This window comes from Arachis hypogaea, chromosome 14, assembly GCF_003086295.3.
Source record: "Arachis hypogaea cultivar Tifrunner chromosome 14, arahy.Tifrunner.gnm2.J5K5, whole genome shotgun sequence".
In the NCBI taxonomy this organism is placed as follows: Eukaryota; Viridiplantae; Streptophyta; class Magnoliopsida; order Fabales; family Fabaceae; genus Arachis; species Arachis hypogaea.
This window is the reverse complement of record NC_092049.1, coordinates 10967657-10993749: the sequence shown is the minus strand read 5'-3', so window position 1 is coordinate 10993749 and position 26093 is coordinate 10967657. Positions and strand designations below refer to the sequence as shown.

General features: G+C 37.2%; 4 protein-coding genes across 11 annotated transcripts; 1 reads left to right on the top strand and 3 right to left on the bottom strand.

The window, feature by feature from the left end:
- Positions 1–112: 112 nt before the first annotated feature.
- Positions 113–4005, top strand: LOC112741474 (probable 3-hydroxyisobutyrate dehydrogenase, mitochondrial). 4 transcript variants are annotated; one of them, XR_011870608.1, is made up of 10 exons: positions 113–384; positions 737–825; positions 1161–1275; positions 1629–1779; positions 2115–2197; positions 2269–2364; positions 2453–2624; positions 2758–2842; positions 3296–3375; positions 3765–4005. XR_011870608.1 is itself a non-coding variant. In XM_025790483.2 (10 exons), the coding sequence occupies exons 1-10, from the start codon at positions 166–168 to the stop codon at positions 3859–3861; spliced, it is 1158 nt and encodes a 385-aa protein (XP_025646268.1). In that variant the 5' UTR covers positions 113–165; the 3' UTR covers positions 3862–4005. The 4 variants fall into 4 exon arrangements, 3 of the variants coding, with proteins under 3 accessions (XP_025646268.1, XP_025646269.1, XP_025646270.1); XM_025790483.2 differs by having other exon boundaries at positions 2453–2595; XM_025790484.2 differs by lacking the exon at positions 1629–1779 and having other exon boundaries at positions 1161–1279; positions 2453–2595.
- On the bottom strand, positions 3839–7284 carry LOC112741473 (uncharacterized). The gene is made up of 3 exons (XM_025790482.2): positions 7075–7284; positions 4451–6570; positions 3839–4275 (listed from the first exon to the last, which is right to left on the bottom strand). The coding sequence occupies exon 2, from the start codon at positions 6487–6489 to the stop codon at positions 4471–4473; it is 2019 nt and encodes a 672-aa protein (XP_025646267.1). The 5' UTR covers positions 6490–6570; positions 7075–7284; the 3' UTR covers positions 3839–4275; positions 4451–4470.
- Positions 7285–9861: 2577 nt separating this feature from the next.
- LOC112741471 (uncharacterized) lies at positions 9862–12845 on the bottom strand. 4 transcript variants are annotated; one of them, XM_025790477.2, is made up of 4 exons: positions 12204–12845; positions 11796–12019; positions 11193–11292; positions 9862–10338 (listed from the first exon to the last, which is right to left on the bottom strand). In XM_025790477.2, exons 2-4 carry the CDS (start codon positions 11976–11978, stop codon positions 10082–10084), a joined length of 540 nt encoding a protein of 179 aa, XP_025646262.1. In that variant the 5' UTR covers positions 11979–12019; positions 12204–12845; the 3' UTR covers positions 9862–10081. The 4 variants fall into 4 exon arrangements, with proteins under 4 accessions (XP_025646262.1, XP_025646265.1, XP_025646263.1 ...); XM_025790480.3 differs by having other exon boundaries at positions 12209–12643; XM_025790478.3 differs by having other exon boundaries at positions 11796–12072; positions 12204–12547.
- A 280-nt stretch (positions 12846–13125) lies between these two features.
- On the bottom strand, positions 13126–17943 carry LOC112741470 (LRR receptor-like serine/threonine-protein kinase GHR1). 2 transcript variants are annotated; one of them, XM_025790476.3, is made up of 5 exons: positions 17803–17943; positions 17567–17669; positions 16079–17438; positions 14417–15958; positions 13126–14004 (listed from the first exon to the last, which is right to left on the bottom strand). In XM_025790476.3, exons 3-5 carry the CDS (start codon positions 17142–17144, stop codon positions 13421–13423), a joined length of 3192 nt encoding a protein of 1063 aa, XP_025646261.1. In that variant the 5' UTR covers positions 17145–17438; positions 17567–17669; positions 17803–17943; the 3' UTR covers positions 13126–13420. The 2 variants fall into 2 exon arrangements, with proteins under 2 accessions (XP_025646261.1, XP_029147839.1); XM_029292006.2 differs by having other exon boundaries at positions 17567–17636; positions 17803–17941.
- Between the last annotated feature and the right edge of the window lie 8150 nt (positions 17944–26093).

Here is a 26093-nt window from a genome sequence, read left to right as displayed (position 1 = left end):
TAAATATAATTGTTTAAAATTGACTAATTAAGAATTATTTACCTATATTCTTTTTATCCAATTATACAAAAAGTTTTTTTTTTTTTTTTAAATACAAACTACCCTCCTGAAAAACCAACACTTTTCGGTTTTTTCACTTATCGACACTGAGAAAGGTGACAGTGGATGCAAACAAAGACAGAGAGAAACAAACCAACTTGGTTGCTTGCTTTCTGCTGCTCAAGAGTGAAAGTAAAGAGAAGTTTCAGGATAATCATGGCGTTTTGCAGGTTGAGATCTTTGTTCTCTCCTTCCAAATGCAACTCTTCTTCTTTTCCATTCTATCAATCTTTCAAACCACGCCGCACTTTCTCTTCTTCCCACCACCTACCCTCTCACTTGCAGGTATGAATAATATCACATACTAATCACTATCTACATTCACACATTCTCTTTTTTTCTGAAGCCTTATATCTTGTTCCTCTGTTCCCTTATATTATGCAAAGCTTGAATCTTTAATCATCATTCTTAATTGGGTTCTTCACATAAGTTATATAGGCTTGATCATAGTTGTTTAGAGATCAATTGAAGATATGTTTATTTCTTTTTCTTCTTTTTATTGGGCTGCAATTTGGGATTTTGATGCATTAGAATGCTTGTGTACTAAGTTTTAGTTGTGAAGCTATTAAGAAATAGCAGATAGCATGCTTTTGTAAATTTATACTTTTCTGTCCTCCCATTGGTGCATGCATTACAGAATGTTGGATTCATTGGCCTTGGAAACATGGGATCAAGGATGGCGACTAATCTGATTAAAGCTGGATTCAGTGTTACAGTTCATGACCTGTATGTTTCCAATTTTTTACTGATAGAGTTCTTAACTTGATTATTGGGGCACTAGAATATTCACATTACATTTTATAGTTGCAATTCATAGATTTAGTTATTTGGGGTATGGTGTAAGAGTGTGCTTCTTATGGAAGAGGGTAAATTACATGCGAAACTTGTCCATTTCTTATACAATACACTAACTTTTCTTTAAGATTTAAGAGAGGTCTGTGTAATTTACCCTGTGGGAAATCTAGGTTAGTGGTGCTGCTAATGAAATTGAGCTGTTTCTTTTTGGTTTATTTAAGAAGAATACATATGTTTTGAATTTGAGAAATAAAAAATAATGGCAGAAACTCTGATGTTCTGGATAAGTTCTCTCATATGGGAGTTGCTACAAGGAAAACGCCTTGTGAAGTTTCAGAAGCAAGTGATGTTGTAGTTACAATGCTGCCTTCCTCTGCTCATGTGTGTATGCATTTCCTTTCTAGTGACTTATCAGTGCATTACATCGATTGCAGCTTCGCTTTCCTCTATAGTTTCTCAAAAGCTTACTCTTTAGCTTATGATTTCAATTTTGGATGATTAATACAATAATAGATTAGATGATATGATAATCATATCTTCCTTTATAACAAAGTGTACCAATTACCTTCACCAACTTAGGAGTTGCAATACAAAAATGACTGTGTTAATAATCAGGCTTTATAGTGTATGGTCTTATTATACCCTTTTTCTGCCACATACTATATATACATACTCAAAAGATTATTATTATTTGAGCTTGTTTTGAGGCCATAATAACACCCTTATTTAAGTAGGTAAATGATGTTTACACTGGACCAAATGGTTTGCTACATGGTGGAAAACTCCTAAGGCCGTGGTTATTCATAGATTCATCTACTATTGATCCACAAACATCAAGAAACATTTCCGCCACAATATCTAATTATATTCTAAAAGAAAAGAAAGGTAACTTAAAATGAAATGCCAACCAAGTATCTATACATTTTTAACTTGAAATGCCAGCTATGAATTCGTCCTTGTTTTTAGCACTATACAATTTCATTGATCATGTTCATTGTTAAACTTGCTCGACGTTTTTGTGAGAATTTCTTCTAACTTGTGCATGCTAATTCTTGTCATACCTACTTTTGGTATTTAAGACATCATGCATTACTGTGTGACTAAATTCACTAGTTTATTCATCTGGAAGTGAGTCTCAATATCAATGCATAGGCTTTGTGCATGCTCTTCTATAGTAAAGTTTCTTCTTTTATTCTACTTTTTATTTATACATTTTGTAGGTGATTTGGAAAAACCATTCATGTTGGATGCCCCTGTATCTGGAGGAGTGATAGCTGCAGAAGCTGGGACACTTACTTTTATGGTATGGTTACTTCTTATTCAAACCTGATATAGAAACACACATAAGTTGCAATATGGTATGGAATTTCTCAGGTTGGTGGCTCCGAGGAAGTGTTTGCTGCTGCTAAACCCTTATTCTTTTCAATGGGAAAAGGTGCAATATATTGTGGTGGAGCAGGAAATGGTTCTGTAAGTTACATAAATGTATATTTGTTGTTGTCTAAGTGGCTCGGCTATAATTTCACGTACTTAACTATTGTCTTAAATCTGTTATTAGGCAGCAAAAATTTGCAATAATCTGGCTTTGGCTGTGAGCATGCTGGGAGTATCAGAAGCCCTTGCTCTAGGCCAGTCTCTAGGTGTAGCTGCCAGCACCTTGTCGAAAATATTTAACTGCTCCAGCGCTCGCTGTTGGAGTAGGTATGCTGTAGGCACAAGTCCAGAAGGATGTAATGTTAGAAGCATGATGTGTCAGCCACATAACTAGTTTCCAGAGACTTAGTTTCCATTGCAGAGTGTCCATTGATGATTACTGAAACATTTTAAGAGAATTACTGAAATACTTAATTGTGTTGGTTGCAGTGATTCTTACAACCCTGTGCCTGGGGTGATGGAAGGTGTGCCTTCTTCAAGGGATTATAATGGAGGGTTTGCATCCAAGCTTATGGTAAGTAACTGAACATTGGATCAACTTTGCACATGTTCGTGTTAGTTTGATTAACTTTTACCATTTGGAAAGCTATAGCATTTGAAAATGTTAAAAAGTGTTTACTTGGTGAAGAATTTCTTTAATACAGCATTTGCTATTTCTTATCAATGTTGTATACTCTTACCATGTTTATATCTTGCTTATTTTTCTCCCCTTTGTTTTGGTCCACTGTGCAATCCCTTCTTTTTTTCTCTTTTTTCAAAAGATATTTTAGATTCTATTCACACAGAACATGTTTCTACATTGAATCTCTAAGTCAATGAAACTCTTTTCTCTTGGGAAACAATTAAGCTTTGTTATCTTTATCTACCTTGAATTCTGATAAATAATGGCCTTTCCTTTTTTGCTAAAAATTGACTTTCTGGTTGTGAAAATTGAAAAATAAGCTAAACTAGTTGCTTGTGCTTGCAGGCTAAAGACTTGAACCTAGCAGCAGAATCAGCTAAGCAAACTGGTTGCAAACACCCACTAACATCACAAGCACAAAAGATGTAAGTCAATTGCATTCTTGAAGTTGTATCTTAGCAAATTATCACAAAAATCACAAAGAAACAAGATTTTTGCCAACAAATGTACTTTGATAAGGAATCAGTAGATTGAAAGCTTTTAACCATTTTTAAACATCTAATGTGCTGAATGTAAAATTTCTTCTTAAGATTCCTCACTGAATAGATGAACCCAAAAATATATACATTATTCATTTAACTTTATATTATCTTAAATACACATAATTTGGGTAAAATACTTATTATGCCATGTATATTAAAAAACAAATAATTTCCTAAAAGAATTTATGGATAACTTAAAATACTCATAAGAACATAGTATAACAGGCTTGAGTTTATCAAGTATTTGATGTGTTTTCCATTGTTTTGTGCAGATATACAGAACTCTGCAATGAAGGGCATGAAGGCAAAGATTTCTCATGTGTTTTTCGTCATTATTACACTGGAATGGATGAACATGTTGACCAATAAATTAATATAAAAACATGTAACTATTACAACACTCCATGCCAGGAGGATACTCAAAATTGGTTGCCAAAAAGTGCAAACACTTTGGTGTTACCTGTACTTTTTCTCCCGTGTTTGGTGATTAAATTCAACTTGTTTTTCCAATTAGTAGTAACTTGTACATGCACTTAGTTCTAAAGTTTCAAAGTACATAAAAATAAAACACAAATTAACACAAGCACAACTCACGATCAAAACTGAATGGCTGGTTACACTGAAAGTTTGGTTATAGTAGGAAAATTCTACAATCTCCTCAACGAAGGAAACGTGAAAATAGACAAAGAACTTCAACACACAGCATCTTGCCTATAATGCAACCAGACCGTGTATTTTGTGATGACAAGCTCCAATCCGGTTTCTTTGTTAAGTTGGTTCATTCTGCAAAATGCACTTGATTAAGTTAAAATAAAGTTCCAAATGAAAGGAAACAATACATTTCTTGGCCAATAAAATCACACTGGAATTACCAAGTTACTATTTGTAAATCAGACAGCTCGGTATCATTTCACTTTCTATATGTCAAGCACAAATAAACTTGCAACAACGGAATTACCTGCCCAAATCAGTGCCGGCTTAGTTCTTTCCTCCATGCTTAGATTTGGAGGGTATCTTCCCGTATGCTAAAGCCCTCGCCCGTGACAACTTCAAACTAGATGCTCGCTGCCTTCTCCTGGCTTTCCTTGAAAGATTATTTTCCGCATTTACGTTTGAATCCTCTGTGCTTGCTTTTCCATTTTCCGCAACACCATTTGACAAAGTTGACTTGCTAGAATCTCTCTTTGACTTTTTGTTCTTCTTCGAACCTGCTTCTCGAAGGAGCTCCTTGGTCCTCATCTTCAGCATATGTCTCTTTTGTTTGCTTAGCTTCCATTCCTCATCGCGATACGGTGCAAGCTTTTTCAAGGACACGTATTGATTCAATTCCGTATCATCCATCAATAGTAGCTCTGGAGCACTCATGCCAAATCTGTTTGGTTTTGTTTTGGCATACTTGAATCTTGTCTTGAGGTCACCAATTGTGTCCTCATAATCTAACTTATAGTACTCATCCATCATTGCTTGTTTTGCTTTCTCCAAAAGAGCAGTTTTGCGTTTCCTCTTCCGACTACCTTCCTCTGGAACTTTCTCTTCTTTTTCATCTTCACTTTCTTGGTGATCACTCTTACTCTCACTATCACTATCACTATCATTCTCCATTTTTTCCTTTAATACTCTCTCCCTGGCAGCCGAAAATCCATCATGTGATTCAGTAGAATCCCAGCCTTTAGGAAGTCCAAGCAGTTCATCCTCCTTTTCAAAATCTGGCTTTTCCATGTCATCATCATTCTCGCTACCAAAACCAGGATCAGCATCCTCAGCATTATAATATTTCTCATCAAATGCTGCCTTCATCATTCTATCATACTCCTCTGGGTCAAATTCATCTTCTATTTCTGCCGCTGAAAGCGGGATAATTTCATCCTCATGGATGCCTGCAGTGCTCATTATCTTCTTAACCTTCTCCTGTATCTCCTGCTTCTTCAAGTTCTTTAAATGCTTCAACTCATCCTCCCTCTCCTTCTGAGCTATTGCCATTCTTTCCTCTTTGCTCTTTCTCTGCTCTTTCCTTGTATTTGTTTTCTTTCTCACTGATCCTTCCACCTTACGAGCATGGCCCAACACCCTATCTTCCTGATTTTCTTGAAACCTATACTCATATTCTTCCTGCCTCTCGATCTCCATCTCATCCTCTGAGATCCCTTCCAATTCTTCCTCCCCAACATTCAAATTATCCCTGTTTTTATCAATCCACATTTTGTTCATGAAATAGTTTTTCAAGAACTTAGCATTTTCATTCGATTCGTCGCCAAAATATTCATCCAGTTTCTCCTCAAATTCCTTGTCATCACTGTCTACTTTGTCCTCATCCACCTTCTCCTTCACAGTGAAAAAATCCCCTTCATCTTCCAAACCCTCTCTTTCTACAGCTTCCAAAACAGCTCTTTTCAACTCCTCTTGCTCATCACCATAAGTCTTCCCATCTTTGTTCACAAAACCTGACTCCTCCAGCATCAACTTCTTTGCCAGTTTATCCTTCTTGCCTTTAGTACTTTCTGATTTACCCTTGTCCTTTTTTATTACTTCCCCATCTTCATCACCAAAATCTGGTCCCTCCTCAATCAAATGTTTTGCCATCACATCCTTTAGATACATTGGCTTTTCATTCTTCTTATCTTTTGCTTTATTTTTCTCATCTTCATCTTCACTGCTATCATCTGACACAAAAAGCTTAACATCTTTCTGCTTAAGAGAAGGATCCTGCTTCTTCACTTTGAGTAGGGCATCAAAGAACTCCTTGTCTCTCCTTCTAGAACTTAATAGTTTCTCATAGTCAACATCATCATCAGATGACTCCGACTCAGATTCCTCGCCACTTTCAGAACCTGAGGATGTCAAGGAAGAGATAGCACCCTTCTTTTTTAGCTCCTCATAACGTTGAAGCTCCTCCCGCCTCTTGTTGTGCTCAAACCTATGAGCATATTCTTCATTTATTTTGATTTTTGAGATGTCGTCATTGTCTGAGTCACTTCCATCAAAAAGTTGAAGAGGCATCTTTTACACAGTAGTAAGGCTAGGTATTATAAAGACGATGCACAACAGTGATATTCTGAAACAAACTCTGCCTTATATAATCTGAAATTGACAATACAATTATCACTGATCAGATTATTAAAGGAGACACAGCAACTGAATTACAGAAACAGTCAACACATATAGAACTATAAAACTCAAACAAAAAATCAGTAATCCTCTTACACAGTACATTATTTTGAAATTTGCAGAAATAGTTGCTTTTTATTTTAATTTTGAAGAAAAACACAAGATTTAGTGTATTACAATTAAAATAAACACATTCCAATCCGCCCAAAATCCTGGACCCAGCAAATCATTAACTTCAATAGCAACCACATAATGTGCCTTTATAAGAATGCCTAACCTTCAGGGAACACAACTCTATCCAATATTCATAGGAAACAATGCATATTTTGAAGAGGTGAAACAAGGGTTAAGGGGAAAAAAAACCCAAACTTTAGCGATCCAAATTTCTTTAGATTATGCATATAATTGATCCTAGGAAGGATAGTGATTATGCATATATCTAGATTATTACTCATTTTAGATTCTGAAGTACAGTACCTTGCAGCAAATTGACGGAGGAGCAAAAGAACAATAGAAGAAGAGAGAAGGCGGTGGCTACGGCAGCACGAGTAGGAGCGGCGGCGGCTGAAGTGGAGGAGGCAAACAAACAGAGGAGATGGAAGAATAGAATGTGAGGTTTCTCTCCCGTTTTTAACCCTTTCTTTCTTTCTCCTTGCGTTAACGACGTCGTTTGATTAAAATCAAATCTTCAGATTCTTAATTTTTAAAAGAGGTAGAGGCTTGTTTGGTGAACTTTTAAGGAAAGATTTTTTTTTAGTTATTTTTTTTAAAAGATTTTATAAAAGAATAAAAATAATTTTATGTTTGGATATTTTATGTAAAAATATTTTTTTATTTATTAATTATGTTTGAGTATAATAATATAAAAGTATTTTTTTGTTTATTTATTATATGAAAAATATCTTTTTTTTTAAGAAAAAAATCTTTTAAAAAAAGATATAAATTACCGTTTTTTAAAAAAAGATGTTTTTTTTTAGTGCTTTTACTTTTACTATTAGAAATTTGCCAAATACGTTAAAAAATAAAAAAAAAAATCTTTTTTTATCAAAATAATAGTGTCCAAAATAACAATTTGTCTTTATCAATTGGAAAATGATATGTAACTCCTAATTACTAACTTCATTAAACTTTTTAGTCTCTTTGTTAAACTCTCCGTTCAGAGTTAATGAATTTTACCTACATGACAAAATGTCTCCTGTCATGTCGGTAATACGCTGCAATAAAGTAGGACAAGTAAATTCCTATAAAAATTTTATGACACTTAAACCCCTAACTAATTATAAACATAGACACATAAATTTATAATGAATCATAAAGTATGACAAATATCATTGTGCAATTCCTTGCTTCTTCTTCTTAGGTGGCACGGATTTTGTTTAATGAAATATGCAAAGGTTGGCCTCGAATAGTGTCAATGTGCTTATCAATGACCTTTTTGTAAGATTTGCGATTTGAAGGAAGCTGGTAAATAAAATGGGTGAGAGAGGTTTAAAGCTTGACAAGATCACGTTCACAACACTAATATATGGATATTACAATGATGGGACATGGAATTTACATTGGAGATAAAAAAGAGAATGATATATTAAAAGGGGATTAAACTTGATGAAGTAGCTTTTATTCTACTTATATAAGGGCTTTACAGAGAAAAAAGAGGAGAAGGAGGAGGAACTGAGGTTGCCACTAATCAATCTAGCAAATACAATATATTCAGCGGCGGAACTTGAAACAAAATTTTGGGGGGCCAAATAGAAAATAATTGTCAAAATATTTTTTTATATGGATCTCGTTTAAGATAAGTTCGTCTAATCTCATCTCTCTGGTTTGGGTGATACTGCCAAATTTAAAGCCCTTTTTTAAGATCTCGTTCCAAAAAGTTAAAGTTAAAGTCATCAGATATAACTTTTTGAACTTTTGAAGGTCATATCTCACTTTCTTCGTAATTCATTAAAGTAGAAGAACTATCTATATGTGTTGATATTGTAAAAGTTATATGTTCTCCTTCTTAAATATTAGTCTTCCTCTTAAAAAATGTATCAATTCTTTGATTTTTTATTATTATTTTATATAAAAATTTGAATATATATCCTGTAAAATATATAAAGAAAAAGTTAGAAGGACAAATATTAAAATTTATAATATTTATTGAATTTTTTTATCAATTTATATAAATACAATAATATTAATACTTATTGAATATTTTATTATTTTTTATTATATAAAAAATTAAATTAAATAAATAAAAGATATCTAATTTTTTATATTTAAACCTAAAGATAGAGAGAATGTTGTTTATTGAACTTATTAGATACTTTAAGTCATAAAGTATTTAAGTCAATTGAACTATTTTTTATCTTTTGAAAAAGTACTACTAAATTTTTTATAAAAAATTTGGGGGGGCCATGGCCACCCCTTGTCTGAACTAAGCTCCACCACTGAATATATTGTTGAATATCATGGTTATTTGTCCTATTTTATAGTTCATTTTGAATTTATGTCTATGTTTATAATTAAATTAGTTAGGGGTTTATGTATTTCATAAAAAAATTTATAAGAGTTTACTTATCCTACTTTACTGTAGTATATTGCTAACATGATAGGAATCTTTTATCCTTTAAAATGATTCTTTGACACGGAATTAATTAATGTTACATATAGGTAAAATCTGTTAATTCTAAACAAAAAAATTTAATAAAAGGACCAAAAATTTCGACGGAATTAATAGTTAAAGACTGTATTATCATTTTCCAATTGGTGAAAAACGAATTGTTATTATGAATAATTAGGGATTGGGATGAAATTTTACTCTTAATTTTTTAATCTGGCCTGCTCACAAGACCACAACACAGCTTGCAACTTGCAAGTACCCCGAAAAATACCGAATCCTAAAGTTCATTAGCTAAAAAATAAAATTTTACCCTGGTGTGTTTCTAAAGAAATTTTTTTTTTAATCAAGAATGTCTAACATTTTAATTATTTGTTGTCTATAAATGAGTAGTTACATCAAATTGCTATTCTATATGAAAAGACTTGTGTAAACATTATTTATGTCTTTATTAAATAACAAAAGTTAATTTGTATAAAATTTTTAACAGAATTTGACGATTAACTAATTATCTGTCAAAATAAAAAGTTAAAGACTAATTTATAGTAATTAAAATTTGTTAAAAACTAAAATATGATATTCCTCAAATAAATACTACCAAATTTACAACACAAACTCTTATAGAATTAGCAACAAAGTGTAATGTACTAATGTTTGTGTTTTGATTGTAATCCTTGCTCATGTATTTTGCTCGTTCGATGAATCAACATGTTTGATTGTTTTTTTTTTTTTTTACACACAAAAATCTAGTAGAAAACAATAACACTCCATATAAACAACGGAGAAACAGAAGTATTAACAAAATCAATTACCCTCCCTCACAGATACAGTCATCAAAACCAAAAAAAAAAGAAAGGGAAAAAAAAGAGGGGCTTTGAATCAATCATCAGGAAAACCAAGGAATCTGTTTATGTGCTTGGCCACTGGTGTAGCATCACCTGGAGTGTAGGGAAGGAGTGTATTTAAATCCATATCTGCTAATGTTTGATAGAGGTTTTGAGGCCTAGCACAGTAGAGATGTTTTCTCTCTGCAAGTTCTTCTGCAAGCTCACTTTGATGATTATCCATCAAATCTTCATTCACAACCACTACTAAAGGTTTACACAGCCTCAATGTCTCAAATATACTACCTGATCCTGTATTAAAGAATAATAATAATAAAAAAAAGAATAGTTACAATTACTTGATTGACCTGTGTTTTGCTGCACAAACAGATTTCACTTGGATTTTTCCATGCAGTCTTTTTCGATCATATGCCAAAAATTGACTTCATTCGTTCTAAAACTCAAAACATGCTTTACAAAGCTTGTACTAGTGAAGGAAATACTGATTGAATAATGTACAATTTTATTGAAGGTGTTGAATAAATACAATACACATATCAGTTGCAATATATGCCTAGTGGTAACATGACAATGTTATTAACTCAACTTTAAACCGGGTAGGACATGTATAAATCTGTAGCTGCCAAGCACACTAAGGAATTGGAATAAATCCATAGCAGAAGCATTATCATTGTCTCAACTCTCATAGGTCCAACTATACTGACACCCCTAAATAAGATTTAAGCACCTAAGTCATACGACACTTGATACCTCTCTATTTTATAAAACGTGACACTGAAACCTGTGTTTTGTGACTTTGTCTAGTGTCATGTTTATTTCACCAAACCTCAACGAAAATCGGTATAATTTACCCTTTCTCAGATGCTCATATGCTTGGCAGCTGCTGATATGAGCTGCCACTCATTTCCTATAATATTTCTCTTAATAGCCAGGTTTGTTTTCACCGAAAAAGGATGTCAAATATAATTAAAACACCATTGACACACGAGGATGTGAACACCTATGACCTATCTATGAATCGGAAAGCAGAATTCATTTCAAGCTACCAAGAACAAGCAATGGATATATTATTGGTGCAGACTTAAGAACTACATGAATAAAAAATAAGTGAAGAAGCATGTAAAATACAAACATCACAAGCATACCTGCATGGCTGATTACAAGAGAAGCTGATCTGAGATAGTCTGCAATACTTGATGAAAAAGTAAAATAGTCTACAGCCAGCGAGCCATCATCTCCATCTGACTACAACCAAAATGTTACCAAGAAAAATAAAATCTCAGTGAAAAAATAAAAAGCATTTATCGGTAAAATAACTTCCTCGCAGTGAAAAAACTGGCCATGCTCGAAGCATATTGTTTGAAATCAAGTTAGGTACTACTAGTTTATCCCATGTTTTAGGAATCTCTTTCAACCTTAATATAATAGCACATTTTGGCTAAAACCATCAAGGAAAAAAAAAACTTTCACTTGAATCTAATCCTAGTTCATTTTATCACAAAAAGAGAAAAAGTTGAGAGATTTATTTTACAAACGGGAAATGTATATAGACATAGCATGTGGAAAAGTGAGTATGTACAAGTAAAATATGAGGGCCTTATATTGACCAATGAAAGAGTAACTAACATAACTAACTAGCAACTAATTTCCGACTACCTAACACAAACAACAATATCTCTAATCTCTAATATAAATAACATCAAATTTCGGGTAAGAAATGAAGATATTTGAGAAGCAGTGGTTACAACCTTAGAAGGAAGATAGGATCCACGACCCAATTGAATGAGAAGATGGGTATAGCCTTTAGCTGCCAAAACTTTTCTGACATTTTCTGAATCAACTGCACTCACAAGAGCATCAAAACGAGTCGTTCCAACTGTCACAAACACCACTCTCCTTCTTCCTTCTTCTTTTTCTTCTCGATCCCCCATTTAGCCGAAGATCGTTAACCTTCTCGTTCTATTTTGACTTACTGAAAGGGAACCCCGAAGAAAGAGACGAATAATAATCCAAACTTTGAAAACCCTAAAGTAAATAATCAATTCAATTAAGAGAAACTCGCTTCTGAAAACCCATAGCATCAACCAATTGAATGAAACTATAGAGAAAATAAGAGGAATTTGTGGATGATTAAATCAATTAGGATGATGACGCACCTGACCTCAATAGTGTTAGGGTTCTGTTGGCGGCGGAGAACAGGGAGAAAGTGATGGCTGGAGAGAGGGTGCAGACGGCAGAACGCGGAAAGCTTCAAGTGGTGGCAGAGTTGTAGGCGGCGGAGAGCAGAGAGCTATCGGCAATGGAGGAAGAAAGAAGTGGTGGCAAATCCGGCGGAGAGCGGTGGCATCAGGCAGCGGTGAAGCACCTCACAGGACAAGAAAAAGAAGAGGAAAATCGTAGCTTTGAGACTGTTTCTGAGTTTGTTGTTGAAAGAAAGTATATTGAAAAAAATAGGTTAATTTATTATTATTAAAAAGTTAGTACTAAATAGTCCTAACTTAAAAAAAAAAATACATAATGATCTATTTAATAATAAATTTTTATATACACATAATATTTTGTCATAGAATAAACTCCACCGAATTATAATTATATCATGACATTCCACCTCTGTCCTCATAATTTGAAAGTTTAGGATTGAATTGGATTATGTTTTCTTTTTTCCAGATAATAAAATGAAAATAGTAAAAACAACTCAACTTTTTTGAACATCATCCCATCCCAACTTCACAGAGCTATGTTTCTAAATGCAAGAGTTCAGTAATTATGTACTAGAATTCAAAAAAAGTAGAAAACATAGTCTCCATAAATTACTACACGGCAATTATAACAGCTGCATACAAAAACATTTTATTCATTGGTGGCACCCAACTTTCTGCAGACACCTGAATTTGGCCTTGTATGAGTTATAGACTTATAGTGCTTTCAATTAGCTCACACTTCTCAGTCCCCTTACTAAGTATTTTTTCCTCCTTTGGAAATCCAATAATCAAACCAACAAAGAAGGACAAAACAATTTACACATACTTAATACAAGTGTAAAAATTAACTGAAAAAAAAAATGGACCTGCTAAGTGCTAACCATTAAAAGGGCCAATTTGTACACTGCCTACATATATTATATATAGTACTTGTAAACATGATCATTCATAGCATAATCCCAATTTTCTAGACAAAATCAGATGGTCATTCATAACCCATCATGTAGCAGCAAATACATGCTATTTGTCATATGAGCCCATTTTTTACAGCTAAAAAAATGGTTAATACAAACAAGTTAAAGAACTAAACAACTCTGAACAAAAATGGGATACCAATGAGACATTAATACTCCCATAATATGTCAAAGTTCAAGATGTCAGCATCACAAGACTTATATAGCAGAAAGCTCTTCATATATAGTCTTGATGCCTGGCCTCTCCGAAACGGATCGGATGCATCTGATAGCTATTCCTAGGACCTCCTTCATTCCCTTTTCCGCCACCGGATTGCTCAGTTCCGGCATCAAGGTAGCATCAAAACAATCCGAGCCTCGACCTTCGGACACTCGCAACCTCACCCATTCTGTCAAATCAACACCTCCCTCCTCACCAGAAATCACATCACCAGCACACCTTCCAGTTAGAAGTTCCAAGAGTATCACTCCAAAAGCATAAACATCTGATTTGAAGGATGGAATTGGCTTCTTGGAAGCAGCTAACTCAGGTGCACGGTAGCCTAAGACACCAGCATCAAGAATCTGTTCAACAGTACCGGCCTGTGTCATAAGCCGGTGAAGGCAATAATCAGCAACACGAGCATTCATATCACCAGTATCTAACAACACATTTGTGGCTTTTAGGTTCCCGTGAGGGACGGCGCGATCAAAATGGAGATAGTTCAAACCACGGGCTACATCAACTGCAATCTTGAGCCTCTGCACCCAAGTTAATGGTGGACCTTTTCTTCCTGGTCGATCTGAGCATTTAAATTAACAAGTTAAAGCTTCAAATATTTTAGATTGATAAACAACTCCAATAGATATAGTGGAGACAATTCAGAAACATTTATTCATTGCATCAGTAAAATATGGTATGGATTAGAATTCATGCACATCCATGCACATATAACAGATACATATAAAACTTGATTGAAACAAGATTTTTCCTTTATACTGTATTTCTAAGTTGAAAGAATCAGGCTAATGATTATTATAAATTTGATAATAAAGTTTTGTTTTGTGTGTATTGAAATTAAGTAAACTAGTAGCTGTATTGAGGATGGTATACACATCCAAGAACTTCAAAAGACAATTTAGAAAGGTCAATGAATTGCACATTAAGTATGATATTCGTGGCCAGATTATAATATAGGAATGTAAACATATTACCATAAAGAAAACTTGCAAGGCTTCCCGGAGAGATGTAATCTGAAAGAATGAGTTTCTCGTGCTGGGTAGGACCCCAATAGTATCCTCTCAATCCCACAACATTTGGATGCCTTATGTTTGCAAATTTCTTTATCTCTCTAACAAACTCTTTTCTCTGTTTTGCCACTCCTTCTCTTAGCCACTTCACTCTCAAGAACAAGCCATTCTCTAAAGTTGCCTTGTAAGAAGTTCCATGACTGCTCCTCCCCAAAACTTCAGCCGGGGCCCGAGAGAGCTCTTCAGGTGTCAAAGATATTGTATCATCAAGAAAATGCAGCTCTCCAACCAACCTATCTGGTGATCTTGTATCTAGTCTTGCAAGATTTTCAGCAGTATATGAATCACCTGACTCCGGTGACCAGGAAAAGTGGCTTTGTTTTGAGGGGGAGAACCCGGTTACAGCTGCCAATTTTTCATCCGGGCTGATTATCTCTGATGGTGATTCTTTCCGGGACGTCACAAGGTCCTCGGCTGATACAACCAAAGGACCACCCCTGTCTGTGGCACGAACCGGAGCCGAGCTGACTGGCTGTGGACGAGCACGGATATCCTTACTTGTTTCATATTCCGGTGGAGATCTTGACTTACGGATGTAGAGTATGAAGACTGCAAGCAAGACTAATATGAAGATAGCAACAACACATGACACTATGATTATTACTTTAACAATGGTGCTCATGGACTTCTTGGAACTTTCAGCTGGTGGAGTGGTTGATCCAGGAAGGCTAGTAGGAAGATGTAACTTGGAATTCCCAGGAAAGAAAGATGAATTAGGGAATTTCCTTAGACTTTCCGGAACAACTCCAGAAAAATCATTCAGTGAAGCATTGAAGTTTGTGAGCTCCTTTGGGATGTTATTTGGCAGAGGCCCGGTAAAATGATTTTCTGATATATCCAAGGAGTATAGTGAACTCATGTCAGCAATAGCAGTTGGAAGAGAACCAGAAAAGTTATTTCCGGCAATATTGAGCACTTTAAGGCCATTTAAAGACCAAAACTCGTCGGGAAAATAGCCATTAAACTTGTTATGAGAAAGATCAAGAATCTGAAGATCTGATTGACCAGGAGAAGATGAGAAACTAACACCACCAGTGATCATATTATTTTCAAGATGGAGCTCTTGCAAAGTTGGCATTGCAAGCAATGCGGCTTGAAGTTGTCCATTGATTTGGTTTGAACTAATATCAAGCACTCTAAGCTTTGGATATTTAGTTAATACTCTTGGAAGGGAGCTGCTAAGAGAATTGCTGGACAGATTCAAATAATTTAACCGCAAAAATTGAGGAGTTGCCTCAGGTATGTTCCCTGTCAAATGGTTTCCACTGAGATCAAGAAATTCTAGATTCCCCCATTTCAACATCCTGGTTAAATTTCCTTCTAATCTGTTCTTCGACAGATCGAGTATAGCACAGCTTCCAGTCAGCAAGGGGAGCTCACCACTGAAGCCATTCGATGAGAGATTAAGATAGTGCAGTGTAGTTGATGTAATTATACTCAGTGTCCCTGAAAGACAATTTGATTCAACATAAGATCTCACTATGTCACAAAAGTCCAATTCGACTAGTAGAATAAGACACATTTGTTATTCTAAGAAAATGAGAAATTGGAACTAGCTATATATACCTGTGAGATTGTTGGCACTCAAATCTAGTTCAGTTAAAACCAAAGAGTCTCCTTTTAGAAGGCCAATAGGAATAAATCCTGAAAATCGGTTGTTGCTAAGCTTAAGGACCTCAAGATCATAAACAAAATCAAATCCAGGCAATTCTCCATCCAATTGATTGTAGCTGAGGTCCAACACCTTCACATTTTCGAAAACCGGTAGCTCGGCTCCACCATCCAGTGATCCAGTAAACCGGTTGTGGCTTAGATTCAGATGCTTAATACTTTCAGATATCCGTTGTAGAAACTTCTCAGAATTATCACTCTCTAGCATATTCTCACTGAAATCAACATAGCTGGCACTTGATAAAAGCATAAATTCAACATCTAAATGACCATCAAGCATATTGGCATGTAAGTCAAGGTTTTCAAGAGTGGACATCTGCTCAAAACCTTTGGGAATTTTCCCAGTGAAGCCATTATGAGACAAGTTAAGAGATACCAAGTTAGCCAGCTTAGTCAACGATACTGGCAGTGCTCCAGAAAAGGAGTTGCGGCTCAGGTCCAAAGACTGGAGGGAAGCCATTGCCGAAATCGAGTCAGGTATCCGGCCAGAGAAGTTATTCCCAGCCAAGGACAGATTCTGCAAGCTACCTAAGCTGCCAACTCCTGATGGCAATGCCGAAGAAAAGAGGTTATTGGAGATATCCAGAAACTCAAGGCCTTTTAAATCACCAATGTTGCCAGGTAGTTTTCCTGAAATCGAGTTATTGGACATGGAAAGCCTAACAAGCTTTGTGAGGTTTGAAAATACACTCAAGTCAGCATCAGCAGAGAGACCTAGATTATCAAGCACAACCCCAGCAACATTACCAGCATTACAAAGAACTCCATTCCATGAAGAAGGGCATCCATCAAAGTCAATGGATTCCTCATTCCATGAATTGAGAACATAACCAGTAGGGTCATGCTTGATGCCTTTCTTGAACTCCAACAATGCCAAAATGTCCTGGGAAGGTAGTTGCCCCATAACTGTGAAGAAAGATAAGGACAATACTACAAGGCTAAAGAGATTCATCATGTTCATTTCTATAAACACTTTAACCTTTTGCTTATGTGTGTATAGTTCACACTCAAGTTTAGGACACAAAGGGTAGCCACTAGCTTTCAGAATTCAGAGTTTCAGACCCACCACCAACAACCAAGTAGTACAAAGTAGATTCCAAGATACACCCTTTCTATAATTCTTGTAAAAGAAAGCGCCAATTTACAATCTCCAAAAAAAGGAAGAGTTTTGAGCCCTTAATTTAAAGGACTTAGTTACAGTAAGAAGCAAAAACACCCCAAGAGCATTCTTCAACACCACAAATAGTATCTAACCCTTCAGGAAGCAAAGAAAGACAGCATTACATGAAAGAAGAAAAACCCAAACTAGATACTAAAAATGCAATATGAAAAGCTTTAAAAAAAATCCCAAGAAGAAATGCTTCACCAAGTTAGAAACTTTACATGCTAAAACCACCACACGAGAAGCAGAAGCTCCAGAATCCTTTAGTAGACTCAAGTTTGCAACCATTCACTGCACAGAACAAGCTAGAACGGCATCAATGTACTGAAATGAATAGAAACAAAAATGAGTAAACTTTCAGAGATCTGATAACCAAAAACACAACATTTTTTACCCAAAAAAAAAAACACCAAAAAACACTTCCTAAAACACAATGTAGGTTCTAGCACGCCACTACCTTCAAGTATCAAACTTTTGAAGCAGAAATGAGGGCATGGCACGAAAAGATTGGAACTTTAAGGCTTCAGAATTGAAGCACAGGACACAGCACCATTGTTACTACAACCAACTCATGGAGAAAGGAAAATGAGTACCCAATTTGACATCCACACTGCAATAAAGAGAAAAGGGACCCATCATTTTTTTTTTATTTTTATCTTTTTTGGAAATAAAAACTAAAAAGCATTGATTGAACTATTGAAGGATGGGGATCTTTTACCCCCAAAAATTTTTACTTTAGTAGTGAGTGTGTGGAGGGTGACACCAAATCCTTAAAAAGTGAGTTCCTTTGTCCCTTTTTTGGTTGTGTCTTTTAGCATGCATGTGACAATGGAATACCTCAAAAGACAACACTAATTGCTGATTTTTAAAAGGTTTAATACTGGATTAAGTTCAAAATAATTTTTTATAAATAAACAAAAAAAAATTGGTTTTGTAAAAGCTTAATATCATTTCTTCAAAACAATTTATCTATTTCTGAGTTCTCTACCGGAAAAAAATTATCATACACGAAACTTTATGCAATGAAAAATGCATGGAGGCATGGACAAAAAGTATAGTGGGAAAATTTTAAGGACTTTATTCTTTTCTTTTCATGTTTTTTATATTCTCTTTTTTTTTATTGTTCACTTAGACGAGATTCGAATTTTCGATACTTATTTAAATAGACTAGTAAATTAACCACTAAATTAACACAAGTTGATTACTCTATTTAAGGCCCGTTTAGATAGGTTCATAAGTGACTTTTTTTTTATTTTTAACTTATGAAAATGTGTAGTATTAATGTCTGGTACAATTTTCAAAGTAAAAATTGCGACTTTCTAAAAAATTATTTTAGTACTTAAAGAGAAGTTAAAAAAAATAACTTCTCTCGTAATAAAATTTTTTTTATCATTTTTCTCTTAAAATAAGTATTTTTAGAACTAAAAAATCAAACACAAAAGTAACTTAATAAATTGACATTAAACCCAAATGCGTCTATTAATTTAATCTTTTATTTACTAAATGATTATGTTGATAATAAATATAAATTAATTAAAATAATAAATATTTTAGTTTTTAATAAATAATTTTAAATTTATATATATATAACCTATCTGAGTCCTTTGGATATAATAGATTTACAATTTATAATTTGTGTCATTTTAATTCTTTATCATATTAAGTTTGAAATAAAAATTTAATAATTTTTTTTAAAGTTACAGTCAAATCCAAAATTTCTAAATAAAAATGGAAAAACTATATCATTTTAGTTATAATTCATTGACAAATTTATTATTTATAAAATAGTTTATCAAAACATTTATGATTTATCGTGTTTGATATTATGAAATTATTTCTAAAATTACTTTTGTCAACAGAAAAGTTGTTGATTATTTTATTATCAGCAAAATTTGCGGATTTACCCGCCAAAAAAAGTCAGGGAATCTTTCTCCCTCTCCCTCCCTCACTCTCCCCCAGTGGACATCAAAAGATTTTATCAAATGTAGTTTAAGATTGTATGGTTTTTTTTTTTAATTAAAAAGGATTGGGACCTTGGGAAGGTATGTGCCATGTAAGAGGTGGTGGCCCACAAGACTGCCCCTTTGACTAGGGTTTCTTGTTTTAATCACTCCTTCCAATCTCTCTCAATTAATAAAGACACTACACAGCAATGGAGAGAGGTGAAGTTGGTGGAAAAATAATTGAGATAACTTAGGAGGAGAATGTGGGCAGTGCTCCCTAATGTAATGTCCCAATTGGGACCCCACTGCCTAAATCATCGCCTATATGATAATTAAATCTTGATACTCTACAGATTAAAGTTGTATAGAGATAATATAAATTTTTTTATAATTATTTTTTATTATTTTATTATTGTTCAAAATATGAGTATTAATTTTTTTAATCTCTCTTTTATCCCATAAAAAAAAATCTATAAATTTACATCTTTTACACACATGTTCAATATTCACTAGCCAGTATACTTTATGGTTCCGGTCATTTCATGTTAGATTAATTATTTTCTACATTAATGTTTTAGAATAATGTTCATAATGCCAACGAGCTATGACTCAAATGGCATAGTATTTTTATACTCATCTAAGAAGTTGTGGATTCAAATCTCCCTATTTTCGGTAAAAAAAAAAAAAAAGAATAATGTTCATAATTGCTATGAAAATTTAATTTCAACATTTAATTAGGTATAGTTACTTCAATAAAAATAACTATTTTTTATAATTTATTCATAAATATTTATTTATTTATTTATTTATTTTACCAAAAATAGGAGATTCGAACTCGTAATCTTTTAATTGAGTATCGAAAAACTATGCCATTTGAGCTATAACTCTGTTCATACCCTGGCCCAATAAATAGGGCCCAATATCTAAGCAAAGAAGCCCAACCCAAAAGGTTGGCCTTCCTCCAGTACCAGCCTTCGTCCCAGAAGTCGGTACTAAACACGACCTGCTCCAAAGAAGTCGGATACGAGGGTTAGCTGGCAGATAACACTCATTCGAATGAGTAACTGCCCCTAGAAACTCTCTAACCACTTCATAGAGCCATATCTTAACCTCCCTAAGATAGGGGAACGGTTATCCGCCTAAAAAGGTGGCACTACTTCAGCGGTGGTTATTGGTTCACCACTATAAATACCCTGACTTCCCTCAGGTATCACTAAGTCCAATACATTCTAAACCTGCTTATACCCTTGCTAACTTAGGCATCGGAGTGTCTTTGCAGGTACCACCCCCCATTCTTTCACACGTGCAAGTCGGACGGAGGAACACCGAGTTTCGGGCAAACGCGATAGTCTCCTCCCTCACACGTTTGGGCCTACCAACGCCATCCGGCCCACCAATCTCTGGTTACCCACAGTAACATTGGCGTCGTTGCCGGGGACCCGAGAGATCAACCAGTGATGGCGGAAAGATCCCCTGAAGAAGGTCATGTGGAGACAGATTCTGATCAAGAGAATTTGAACACCGGAAACAATGAAGCAGATCAGAACCTCCACCAGGAAGCGAATGATCAACATAGGGAAGGCACCTCCGGAATCAAAAATCCGAAGGTGAACTCCTCGGAGGGGCGCGAATCAGAAAAAGAAGGACCCTCCCACACTAGTGAGCTTATGGGATTAATCCATAGCCGCCTCGAGCAGCTAGAACAGGAGCGGGAACGACAAAAGGAAGCTGAAAAGAACCTAAAAGAGGAGATGGAGCGACGAAAAGAGTTAGAAAGAAAACTCTTAAAATTAGAATCCTCCCTCAAAAGTCGGAATTCCCACGGCGATAGAGAAGATTCTCCCTTAGGAGAGAAAGATCCGTTCAGCGAGGACATAATGAGGGCAAAAGTTCCGAGAAACTTTAGAAGCCCCGATATGGACCTCTACGATGGAACCACCGATCCAAAGCATCATCTGAGCAACTTTAAAAGTCGGATGTATCAGACCGACGCTTCTGACGCTACGCGATGCAAAGCTTTTCCGACAACCTTGTCAAAAGCAGCGATGAAGTGGTTCGACAACCTCCCTCCGAGGTCAATTACCAGTTTTGAAGACCTCTCAAGAAAGTTCTTGATGAGGTTCTCCATCCAGAAGGATAAAGTAAAGCATGCACCAAGTCTCCTGGGAATAAAACAGGAGGTCGGAGAGTCCTTACGGGCCTATATGGAAAGGTTCAACAAAGCATGTTTGGAGATTCAAGACCTGCCCACCGAAGCAGTCATCATGGGGCTAGTCAATGGTCTTAGAGAAGGTCCCTTCTCACAGTCCATATCAAAAAGACACCCCGCCTCTTTAAATGATGTACAGGAAAGAGCCGAAAAATACATCAATATGGAAGAAAACGCTAGGCTAAGAGACCCAAGTTTGCGACCCGGGCACCCTCCCTCAACGAAAGAGAGGGAGAGGGAAGCGAAGAAGAAGGAAGAGCTCGGCCTTGATAGGCCAAGAAAATATCACTCTTATACTCCATTGAAAGTCCCTGTAGTGGATGTATACAGAGAAATTTGTAACACCGAAAGGCTGCCTCCCCCCAGACCTATTAAGAATAAAAAAGGGGGAAGTCGCGGGGATTACTGTGAGTACTATAAGATATATGGGCACTCTACAAACGACTGTTACGACCTTAAAAATGTGATAGAAAAGCTGGCCAGAGAAGGTCGGCTTGACAGATACCTCATAGAAAGGTCGGACAGTCATGGAAAAAGAAAGCGAGATGATATGGACAAAAGAGACCCACCACCGCAAACTCCGGAAAGACATATCCATATGATCTCAGGAGGGTTTGCAGGAGGGGGACTCACGAAATCCTCTCGTAAGAGACACCTCAAGAGAGTGTACCAGATTGAAGAGGGGTCCTCCGACCTCCCAACCATTTCATTCACAAAGGAAGATGGGCGAGGAATAATCCCTGGGCACGACGACCCAGTGGTAATCACCATGATCCTGGCAAATGCCCATCTACACAGAACACTAGTAGACCAAGGAAGCTCGGCGGACATCTTATTCAAGCCCGCCTTCGACAAGCTAGGTTTAGATGAGAAAGAGTTGAGAGCCTACCCCGACACCTTGTACGGACTAGGTGACACGCCAATAAAGCCACTAGGATTTTTGCCCCTCCACACCACCTTTGGAAAGGGGGAGAAATCAAAGACTCTGAGTATAGACTTCATAGTCATCGACGTGGGGTCGGCCTATAATGCTCTAATCGGCAGAGCTACCCTTAATCGACTCGGAGCGGTGGTATCGACACCCCACCTTTGCATGAAATTCCCGACCCCAGCAGGGATAGCAACGGTGAAGGGAGATCAGAAGCTAGCAAGAAAATGCTACAACGAAAGCCTAAACCTGAGAGGAAAAGGCAAAGAGGTTCACACAATAGAGCTCGGCGGAGCAAGGATTAAAGAAGAGCTGCGACCCCAGCCCGGGGGAAAAACCGAGGAGATTCAGGTCGGCGAAAAGGAAGGAAAAAATACTCACATAGGAGCCAACCTAAGGGAAACCTTAAGACAAGGGTTGACTAAGCTCCTAAAAGATAACTCCGATCTCTTCGCCTGGAAGGCCTCCGACATACCTGGGATAGACCCCGAGCTCATGTCTCACAAGCTCTCGGTCTACTCAGGGTCTCGACCTGTGCAACAGAGAAGACGCAAGCTCGGCCCAGAACGAGCCCTAGTAGTAGAAGAACAAGTGTAGGCGCTCCTAGAAGCCGGCTTCATCAAAGAAGTCAAATACCCAACATGGCTAGCCAATGTAGTGCTAGTCAAAAAACAAAATGGCAAATGGAGAATGTGCGTCGACTACACCGACTTAAATAAGGCATGTCCCAAGGACCCTTATCCACTACCAAGCATTGATGCCCTAGTAGACTCTAGCTCGGGTTATCAATACTTGTCGTTTATGGACGCCTATTCGGGATATAACCAAATCCCGATGTACGAACCAGACCAGGAAAAAACATCATTCATCACGCCCAGAGCTAACTTTTGCTACGTGGTCATGCCATTTGGATTGAAAAATGCAGGGGCCACATATCAGAGGCTGATGAACAAGGTGTTTTCCCCTCACTTAGGAAACTTAATGGAAGTATACGTCGACGATATGTTGGTAAAGACCAAGAAGGAAGTCGACCTCTTGTCTGACCTCTCACAAGTCTTCGACACCATAAGGTTGCACGGGATGAGACTAAATCCTGCAAAGTGCGCCTTCGCAGTGGAGGCAGGAAAATTTCTAGGATTCATGCTAACACAAAGAGGGATTGAAGCCAATCCCGACAAGTGTAGAGCTATCCTAGAGATGAAAAGCCCGACTTGTTTGAGAGAGGTCCAACAGCTGAATGGCCGACTAGCAGCTCTCTCCAGATTTTTAGCAGGATCAGCACTAAGATCCCTTCCGCTGTTCTCCCTACTGAAAAAGGGGCATCAGTTTGAGTGGACTCCCGAATGCGAGGAGGCGTTCCAGGAGTTCAAAAAGTTTTTGAGCCAGCCTCCTATCTTGACCCGACCTATAGCCGGAAAAGACCTCATCCTATACCTCTCCGTGGCAGACAGGGCTGTCTCAGCAGCCTTGATAAGAGAAGAGGAGGTCAGGCAACACCCAATCTACTTCATCAGTAAAGTCCTACAGGGCCCTGAGCTAAGGTACCACAAATTAGAAAAGTTCGCCTACTCCTTAGTAATAGCCTCTCGAAGGCTACGACCTTACTTCCAGGCTCACACAATAAGAGTCCGCACGAATCAACCCATGAAGCAAATCCTCCAAAAAACGGATATTGCAGGAAGAATGGTACAATGGGCAATAGAGCTCTCCGAGTTCGACTTAAAGTATGAAACTCGGACGGCGATTAAAGCCCAGTGCCTCGCCGACTTCGTTGCCGAATATGCAGGGGATCAAGAGGACAAACCGACTACTTGGGAACTCTATGTGGATGGATGCTCCAATAAAACAGGAAGCGGCGCAGGCATAATATTGGTAGATGAAAGGGGAACCCAGATAGAAGTTTCCCTCAAGTTCGAATTCCCAGCTTCAAATAATCAGGCAGAATACGAAGCCTTGATCGCAGGATTGAAGCTGGCTGAAGAAGTCGGTGCTACGAAAGTGATGGTATACAGCGACTCCCAAGTGGTGACCTCTCAAATAAGTGGGGAGTACCAGGCAAAAGACCCAACTATGAAAAGGTACTTGGAGAAAGCCTCGGAACTCTTGGGGCGCTTTGCGGAAACCGAGGTGAAGCACATAACTCGGGATCTAAACAGCAGAGCAGACGCCCTATCCAAGCTAGCAAGCACCAAGCCAGGAGGAAATAACAAAAGCCTGACTCAAGAGACTCTCCAGGAACCTTCAGTGGTAAAAATGGAAGACCCACTAGAAGTCCTTGAAGTGGTCGGATTGAACCTCGGATGGATGAACCCCTTAGTCGAATACCTAAAATTCGACATCCTCCCTAAGGAGGAAAAAGAAGCCCAAAAAATCCGAAGGGAAGCACAACACTATACCTTGGTGAAAAATGTTCTCTATAGAAGGGGGATATCAACACCATTGCTAAAGTGTGTGCCGACCTCAAAAACCACCGAGGTGTTGGAGGAGGTACACAGTGGAATTTGCGGGAATCATCTCGGAGCCAGGTCATTGGCCAGGAAAGTGATCCGAGCAGGATTCTACTGGTCAACCTTGCAGAAAGATGCCACAGAATTTGTGAAAAAGTGCCAGCCATGTCAAATGCATGCAAATTTCCACGTGGCTCCCCCAGAAGAGCTCATTAGTATCACTTCTCCATGGCCCTTTGCAAAATGGGGAATGGATCTGTTAGGTCCTTTTCCCCAGGCGCCAGGACAAGTCAAATACCTAATAGTGGGAATAGATTACTTCACAAAGTGGATAGAAGCAGAACCACTGGCCACCATCACTGCACAAAGAAGTCGAAGATTCCTCTACAAAAATATCATCACAAGGTATGGGATACCTTACTCCATCACTACAGATAATGGGACCCAGTTCACTGACTCCACCTTTAGAAGCCTGGTAGCCAGTATGAAAATAAAACACCAGTTCACCTCGGTGGAACACCCACAAGCCAACGGGCAAGCCGAAGCAGCCAACAAAGTCATACTGGCAGGACTGAAGAAAAGATTACAAGATGCGAAAGGAGCTTGGGCTGAAGAGCTCCAACAAGTACTATGGGCTTACAGAACAACACCCCAATCCGCCACTGGAGAAACGCCCTTCCGACTAGTCTATGGCGTAGAAGCAATGATCCCCATAGAGATCAATGAGCGAAGCCCAAGAGTGATTTTCCACGACGAAATCAGGAATATACAGGGGCACAAAGAAGAGCTCGACCTGCTCCCTGAAGTCCGAGAAGAAGCTCAAATAAGAGAAGCAGCGCTAAAACAAAGGATGACTGCAAGATACAACAAAAAAGTCATTCGAAGGAATTTCACCCCTGACGACTTAGTCTTAATCAGAAACGACATTGGAGTCAACAAATCTGGGGAGGGAAAGCTCGCTGCTAATTGGAAAGGACCATACAAGATCGAGGAGGTCTTGGGAAAGGGCTATTATAAGGTGACCGACTTAGGCGGCACCGAGTTACCAAGGTCATGGCATGCTTGTAATATGAAAAGGTACTACAGCTAAGAAGCGAACTCTACTCCCTGATGTACTCTTTTCCCAGCTTCATGATTTTTTCCCAGAATCAAAGGGTTTTTTCTGGAGAAGGGTTTTTAACGAGGCATCATAGTAGGGGCTAAGGGAAATAAATTATCAAA

Coding starts and splice junctions, on each gene's coding strand:
- LOC112741474 (XM_025790483.2), top strand. CDS start 166: ATGCAAACAAAGACAGAGAGAAACAAACCAACTTGGTTGCTTGCTTTC. Junction 2,596..2,757: donor AGCGCTCGCTGTTGGAGTAG/GTATGCTGTAGG, acceptor TGTTGGTTGCAG/TGATTCTTACAACCCTGTGC. Junction 3,376..3,764: donor ACATCACAAGCACAAAAGAT/GTAAGTCAATTG, acceptor TGTTTTGTGCAG/ATATACAGAACTCTGCAATG.
- LOC112741473 (XM_025790482.2), bottom strand. CDS start 6,489: ATGCCTCTTCAACTTTTTGATGGAAGTGACTCAGACAATGACGACATC.
- LOC112741471 (XM_025790477.2), bottom strand. CDS start 11,978: ATGGGGGATCGAGAAGAAAAAGAAGAAGGAAGAAGGAGAGTGGTGTTT. Junction 11,293..11,795: donor GATCCTATCTTCCTTCTAAG/GTTGTAACCACT, acceptor TTTTGGTTGTAG/TCAGATGGAGATGATGGCTC. Junction 10,339..11,192: donor TCTTGTAATCAGCCATGCAG/GTATGCTTGTGA, acceptor TCTTTAATACAG/GATCAGGTAGTATATTTGAG.
- LOC112741470 (XM_025790476.3), bottom strand. CDS start 17,144: ATGAACATGATGAATCTCTTTAGCCTTGTAGTATTGTCCTTATCTTTC. Junction 15,959..16,078: donor GAGTGCCAACAATCTCACAG/GTATATATAGCT, acceptor ATTGTCTTTCAG/GGACACTGAGTATAATTACA. Junction 14,005..14,416: donor CCTTGCAAGTTTTCTTTATG/GTAATATGTTTA, acceptor TTAAATGCTCAG/ATCGACCAGGAAGAAAAGGT.